At 23.0% G+C, this 8,185-nt stretch overlaps 1 protein-coding gene across 1 annotated transcript in view; it reads left to right on the top strand.

Moving 5' to 3' along the window:
* Window positions 1–496, top strand: part of LOC117180348 (CDK5RAP1-like protein) — a 66,477-nt gene extending 65,981 nt beyond the window's left edge. Inside the window, exon 7 of the mRNA XM_033372795.1 lies at window positions 19–496. Coding sequence (XP_033228686.1) covers window positions 19–267 — 249 coding nt within the window. The 3' untranslated portion in view covers window positions 268–496. The remainder of the gene's footprint in view (window positions 1–18) is intronic.
* Window positions 497–8,185: the final 7,689 nt, after the last annotated feature.

Genomic DNA, 8,185 nt, shown 5'->3' with positions numbered 1-8,185 from the left:
CTGACTAATTTTTTACAGGTAAGTAAAAGAAATTCACAGCATCTTGTAGGGCGCAATGATGGAAATGTGAGAGTAATAATTTCCAACTGCACCGTGCAAGAAAATAAAAGTAGTGTACATACAAGAAAAGTCGTGCCCGGTGATTATGTTGTTGTACAAATTTCGGACGCGAATTCCCAAACCCTGAGGGGCATTCCCCTTTATTTCTCATCGATATCGGACTTTACACCCTCAATCGAGCAGAGATTTAGAGCTTATTGTGAGTAAGATAATTTTATTTTGTAAAAAAAAATAATTAGTAGTATACCTGGCCCTAAAGGAATCTGCATTACCGAAAGATGATAGTTTGGGAATCTACATTACCGGCCGAACTAGGTATACTACTAAAATAGCTAAAAACTTGAATCTTATATTTAATTGATTTAATTAATGAGACTGTAAATAAAAATAGGCGTTATAAGTGTATTAATAAATTAATTAAAAATTGAATTTGTCACTAGAAAATTAATAAAAAAAAGGTTTTATTTGTTATAGTTGTCTAGGTAAATAAAAACATTAATAAGGGCAGTTTATTCGCATATTATTTTATTTTCAGACAAATATTATGCCCCACATAGAAATTAATATTTCTTAGAATGTCGCAATTCTGAAAATGATTTGGGCGATATGCAATCTCTGCTGAGAAAATTTGATGGGATTGGATTAAAAAAAAAAGAAATCTTTAAATTTCTGTGAAATCTTTGTGAAATGTTTTTAAATATTTAAAAATTGTTGCAAAATAGTTGGAATCATTGAATTCCTTGAAATCTTTGAAATTTTCTGAAATGTTCATGAATTTTTTTTAATGTTTGTGTAAATCTTTAATCTTTATAGAAACTTTTGTTTTCGTTTAAAATCATTAAAGTCTTTTTAAATCTTCTAAAATTCCTTGAAATTTTTTGAGATTGGTTAAAACCTTTGAAATGTTCTAAAATCTTTGATATCTTTTGTCATTCTTTAAATTATTAAAATCTTTTCAAATTCTTATAAATCTCAGGAATATTTGAAACCTTTGTGAAATATTTTGAAATTTTCTAAAAAAAATGTGAGCTTGTTCGAAATCCTTGAAATTTTTTGCATTTTGGTATATTGTATCCTTTTTGAAATCTTAGAAATTCTTTAATTATTTTGAAATCGTTATGGATTATTTTAAATATTTGTGAAATCTTTTGCATTTGTTTCAAATCATTAAAATATTGTAAATCTCTGTGAAATGTTTTTAAATATTCTGAATTTTTTCAATTATAAAATAAATTTTAACTTATTTAAAATCATTAAAATGTTTCGAAATCTTTTCTATTCTTTTGACATTGCTATGAAATTTTAAAGAAATATTTGTGAAGCCCTTTTTATTCATTTCAAATTATTAAAATATTTGAAATCTTTGTGAAATGTTTTTAAATTATGAAAAATTCTTTGAAATCCTTGAAATCTTTGAGGTATCTGTGAAATGTTTTGAAAATCTTCTAAACAAATTTTAAATCATTTCAAATATTAAAAATTTAATCTTTGAATTTTAAATCTTTATGAAATTTTAATGAAATTTTAATGAAATATTTGTGAAGCCTTTTTTATTCATTTCAAATAATTAAAATACTTGAAATCTTTGTCAAATGTTTTTAAATTCTGAAAAACTCTTTGAAATCCTTGAAATCGTTGTGAAATGTTTTGAAATATTTATGAAATTTTTTGAAAATCTTCCAAACAAATTTGAAATCGTTTAAAATATTTAAAATGTTTTGAAATCTGTTTTTCTGTAGCTTTTTTGAAATCTTTAAGTTTGAAATCTTTATGAAATTTGAATGAAATTTTTGAAATATTTTTGAAAACATTTGTATTCTTTTGAAATCCTTGAAATCTTTGGAATCTTTGTAAAGCCTTTTTTATTCATTTGAAATCATTAAAATATTTGAAATCTTTGTCAAATGTTTTTAAATTCTGAAAAACTCTTTGAAATCTTTATGAAATCTTTGTGGATTCTTTTGTATTCATTTGCATAATTAAAATCTTTGAAATCTTTGTGAAATCTTTTTAAATTTTGAAAAAATACTTGATTTGTGAAATCTTTTGTATTTTTTTGACATCATTGAATTATTTGAAATCTGTGTGAAATATTTTGGAATATTTGTAACATCTTTTGAAAATCTCCAAAAAAATTTGAAATCGTTAAAAATATTTAAAATGTTTTGAACTCTGTTTTTCTGTAGCTTCTTTGAAATCTTTGAATTTTAAATCTGTATGAAATTTGAATTAAAGTTTTGAAATATTTGTGAAATATTTTGTATTCATTTGACATCATTAAAATATTTGCAATTTATGTAAAATCTTTTTAAGTTCTGAAAAACTCTTTGAAATCCTTGAAATATTTGAAATCGTCAAATGTTTTGCAATATTTTTGAAATCTTTTGAAAATCTTCGCAACAAATTTGAAATTGTTTTAAATATTTCAAATTTTTTGAAATCTGGTGTACTGTACCCTTTTTGAAATCTTTGCATTTTTAATCTTTATTAAAATTCGAATGAAATTTTTGAAACATTTGTGAATTCTTTTGTATTCATTTGCATAATTAAAATATTTGAAATCTTTGTGAAATCTTTTTAAATTCTAAAAAACTCTTTGAAATCCTTGAAATCTTTGAAATCTTTGCGAAATATTTTGAAAATCTTCTAAACAAATTTGAAATCATTTGAAATATTAAAAATGTTTTGAAATCTGATTTACTGTACCCTTTTTGAAATCTTTGAATTTTTAATCTTTATTAAAATTCGAATGAAATTTTTGAAACATTTGTGAATTCTTTTGTATTCATTTGACATCATTAAAATATTTTAAATTTTTGTGAAATCTTTTTAAATTTTGAAATGCTTGAAATGTTTGAACCGTTGTGAAATGTTTTTAAATATTTTTGCAATATTTGAAACTTATAAAATCTTTCGAATCTTTTGAAATCTTCTAAACAAAATTGAAATATTTTAAGATCTTTAAAATCTTTTGAAATCCTTGAAATCTGGTGTATCGTCCACTTTTTGGAATCTTTATAAAATTTTAATTATATATTTAAAATATTTGTAAATTTTTTTGTATTCGTTTGACATCATTAAAATGTTTGAAATCTTTGTAAAATCTTTCAAATCTTTTTAAATCTTCGAAACTTTAAATAAAAACAGAATTTTGAAAAACAAATTGAAAAACAAACTTGAAATATTTTTAAATCTTTAAAATCTATCCGAAATTTGTATGAAATATTTGTGAAATATTTTGAAATATTTTCAAAATATTCGAAATCTTTCTAAAATCTTTGAAATCTTTTGAAATCCTTTAAACAAATTTGAAATCTTTTAAATCTGGTGTATTGTTCCCTTTTTTAAATATGTAAATTTGAAATCATGGAAATATTTGAAATCGTTTAACATTTTTGCGAAATCTTTTAAATGCTTGACATCTTTGTGAAATCTTTTAAAATCTTGGAAGTATTTGTGAAATCTTTCTTTAACCCTTTAATACCTGGGCCTATAGGGATCTGTATTACCGACCGATGATAATTTAGGAATTTACATTATCTGTCGAATTAGGTATACTACTAAAATAGCTGAAAACTTGTATCTTAGATTTAAGGGCATGTGATACTTAGAAAATTGTCGATTTTACCAGTTTTAGGTTCCCCCGGCTTTTTTTCTAAAATAATAAATATTTTGTCTTAAAAATTTCGGAAATGATAGCGAACATGCTAACGGACGTCCCCACACACTTTTTTGTGAGTTAATTAGAAAAAGTTTTAATTTAGCAAAATGTGATTAATTTGCATAGCGCTCAGGAAATAGTATCGATTTTTGCAGTGTTAGATTCCCCCGGCTTTATTCCTAGGCTGAGAAATATTTTGCCTTTAAAATCTGGGAAATGATAGCGAACATGCTAACGGACGTCCCCACACACTTTTTTTTGTGTTTTTTTATCAAAAAATTTTTGATATTGCTAACAACGTGCGTTGACTTACAAATAAACATAGTAACTAATCTCCCGAAACTAACCTTGTTTGCAGGCAATCAAAAAAGTTTATTACATAAATAATTTCCAGATTATCGGAAAGGCAGAGATGAAAAACGACGTAACCTCAAAATAATGCGTATGCATACAATTTTTATTTAGTACAATAAATTTTTTGTTATTATCCCTCAAAAAAGATTCCGGGGACGTCCGTAATGTTATTTTATAGCATCTCCGAATTCAGTTTTTAAAAATTTTCATTTTTGTGGAAGAAAAATCGGGGAAACTGTAAGTATCACATGCCCTTAATTGATGAGACAAAAATGAAATTGCAAACCAAAAAATTATTTTTTTACCAAAAAGGGAGAATTTTCAACTAAAATAGATCAATCTGAAAAAAATGGAAAAGTTATATTTTCATTGATTGAACCAAATTATTTAAAAGAAAATAGTTAAGAATATTTTTTAACCAAAAAGTTGCATTTGTATAAAAAAAAATGAAATTCCTAGCAAAAAGGATAGTTTTTAAGAAAATGGTGGAATTCTCTACTGAATAGTTGCAATTTTATCTAAATAAGATACAATTTCTCTTAAAATACATACATTTTTATTTAATTTTTTTTAACATTTGAATTTTTATCCAAAAAAGATTCGACTTCACTTTTCAATATCAAAATATAAATGTTTTAACAAAAAACAAGTTACTGAGAAAAAAAGGAATTTGCAATCCAAAAAGAATATTTTTTTCAACCAAAAAGGATAAATTTCAAACAAAATAGTTTAACTTTCTATCAGATAGTTGCATTTTATCCAAGAAAGATGAAATCTACTCTAAAACAAAAGAACTTTTAGTAACAAACAACTAATTTTTTAAAGTTAAACCTCTATCAGAAAAGATTTTAGTTCTTTTTTCAACATTAATATATAAATTTTAAGCAAGAATCAAATTTTCTACAAAATAGTTCACTTTTTAACAAAAAAGTATGCCTATTTAAACAAACAGTTTAATTTTTAACCAAAAAGATACATTTTTATCTAAGAAAAAAGAAGTTTCTCTTAAAACAGATGAATTTTTAATAAAAAAAAAATAATGAAAAAAGGTAGTTTAAGTTTCATTTAGAAAAGATTTTAGTTTTTTTTTCAAAGAGAAAATTGGTAGTATACCTGGGTCAACAGGAATCTGTATTACCGACAAGTTTGGGAATCATTGAATTTTTAACATAGTTGTTGAATTTTCAAACTTAAAAATATAAACTTTAGCAAAAAAAAAAAAAATTTCACGAAACTGATGTATTTTTACCCGACAAACATGAAATTTCAAACAAAAAAAAAATATTGTTTTTACTAAAAATGTAGAATTTTGAACAAAAAAAGGTTTTCTACTAAAAAGTCACAAATAAATAAATTTTTAACAATGTAGTTTAACTTTCACCCAAATACTTAAATTTTTAATTGAAAAACGTTAATTTTTAAATTAATCTGGTTTTCTTAAAACAGATGAATTTTCAATTTAAAAAATAATAAAAAAGATAGTTTAAATTTCATTCAGAAAAGATTTCAGTTTTCTTTTCAAAGAGAAAAATTGGTAGTATATCTGGGCCAACTGGAATCTGCATTACCACCGATGACAGTTAGGGAATCTTTGAATTCTTAACGTATTAGTTGAATTTTCAACCTAAAAAGATAAATTCCCAACAAAAAAGTGACATAGTTTATATTTCAATAAAAAAAAGTTAAAATTTACACACATACAAATTTTAAAACCAAAGAGACAAAGTTTCAAAAAATAAAGATTTTTCACTCAAGAAATAAATAAAACTTTATCTAAATTGTTGAACCTTCAAGCCTAAAGACAAATTTTTTTTAGAAAAATTTAGTATTCAAACAAAAAATATGACTTTAGCACAAAATTAATTTTCCACGAAACTGATGTATTTTTACCCGATAAAAATGAAATTTCAAACGCAAAAAAAATAATTTTTTTCTCAAAAATGGAGAATAAAAAAATGCTTTTCTACTAAACAGTTAGAATTTCAAATAAAAAATAAGCCTTTAATCAAAATAAATAAATTTTAAACAATGTAGTTTAACTTCTACCCAAATACTTAAATTTTTTATTTAAAAAGATTAATTTTCAACAAAATAGTTAAACTTTCAACGAGAGATGAATTTGAAACTAAAATTATAAATCTTTATTTAACCACAATTATTTCTTAACAAAGTAATTAAACCTGATTTTTCAAATAAAATAGATCAGAGGAAGAATTTTGAGCCAAAACGTTGCATTTTTATAAAAAAAAAAGAAATTTCTACGAAAAAAAGAAAACTTTAAATCAGAAAGATAAAGTTTTTAATAAAAAAAAATCAATTGAACTTTTATTCAAAAAAGATTTCATTTCTTTTTTCAACACCAAAATATTAAACTTAAACAAAAAGTCAGTTTTCTAGAAAATAGTTTAATTTTTCACAAAACGTTGCATTTTTATTGAAAAAAAAAATGAAATTTCTCCTAAAACAGGTGAGTTTTTAATTAAAAAAATGATAATTTCAAAAACAGTTAAAGTTCCATCTAGAAAAGTTTTCAGTTTTCTTTTTAAAGAGTAAAATTGGCAGTATGCCTGAGTCAACAGGAATCTGCATTACCGACTGATGATAGTTTAGGAATCTACATTACCGGCCGAACTAGGTATACTACTAAAAAGCTAAAAACTTGTATCTTAGATTTAATTGATGAGACTGCCAATAAGAATGGGCGTGATAACTGTAGTAATGAATTGAGGGAAAATGGAATTTATCACTATTATCCCATTATAATAATAAATAATAATAATAAATAATAATAATAAATAAAATCAAAATGTTTGAATTTTCAAAAATATATTGAATGTTTAACATAGTACTTGAATTTTCAACCTAAAAAGATAAATTCCTAATAAAAAAGTGACATAATTTATATTTCAATAAAAAAAATATTAAATTTATACACACACAAATTTAAAAAAAAAGACGAAGTTTTAACAAATAAAGATTTTTCACATAAGAAATAAATAAAACTTTGTCTACATTATTGAACCTTCAAGCCAAAAGACGATTTTTTTTTACAAAAATTGATTTTTCAAACAAAAAATATGACTTTAGCACAAAATTAATTTTCCACGAAACTGATGTATTTTTACCCGACAAAAGTGTAATTTCAAACAAAACAAAATTATTTTTTTTACCAAAAATGGAGAATTTTAAACAAACAAAGGCTTTTCTAATCAACAATTAGATTTTCAAATGAAAAAATTAAGCTTTTAATCAAAATAAATAAATTTTTAACAATGTACTTTAATTTTTACCCAAATACTTAAATTTTTTATTGAAAAAGATTAATTTTCAATTAATTTTCTTTTTACCAAAGATGAATTTTCAACTGAAATGATAAATCTTCATTTTAAAAAAAATGATTTCTTAACAAAGTGATTCAACCTAATTTTAAAACAAAGTAGTTAAGAAGAAGAATTTTTAATGAAAAAAGTTGCATCTTTATAAAAAAATGAGATTTCTACCAAAAATATAAAACTTTAAATGAGAAAGTTCAATTTTCTAAAAATAGTCGAATTTTCTGCTAAAATTTATCTTAAAACTCATGAATTAAAAAATTCTAAAAAAAATTTGAATTTTCATCCAAAAAAGATTCCACTTGACTTTTCAATATAAAAATATGAATTTTTTTAATATAAAGTAAGATACTACGGAAAAATTTGAATTTTCAATAAAAAACGAATTGTTTCTATAAAAAAGGATGAATTTACAACAAAATAGTTAAATTCTTTATGAAATAGTTGCAGTTTTATTTAAGAAAGATGAATTTGTACTAAAACAGAAGAATTTTCAATAAAAAACAACCAATTTTTCTTCAAGTTGAACTTTTATTCAGAAAAGATTTCAGTTCTCTTTTTAACACTCAAATATTAAATTTAAACAAAAAGTCAACTTTCTAGAAAATAGTTGAATTTTTCACACAAATTTTCATTTTTATTTAAGACAGATGAAATTTCCCTTAAAACAGGTGAGTTTTTAATGGAAAAAAGTTTAAAAATTGTTATTTTCATCTAGAAAAGATTTCAGTTCTCTTTTTAAAGAGAAAAATTAGTAGTATACCCGGGACAACGGGAT

The sequence above is a fragment of the Belonocnema kinseyi genome, chromosome 9, assembly GCF_010883055.1.
Source record: "Belonocnema kinseyi isolate 2016_QV_RU_SX_M_011 chromosome 9, B_treatae_v1, whole genome shotgun sequence".
NCBI classification, from domain to species: domain Eukaryota; kingdom Metazoa; phylum Arthropoda; class Insecta; order Hymenoptera; family Cynipidae; genus Belonocnema; species Belonocnema kinseyi.
This window is presented reverse-complemented; position numbering and strand designations above follow the sequence as displayed.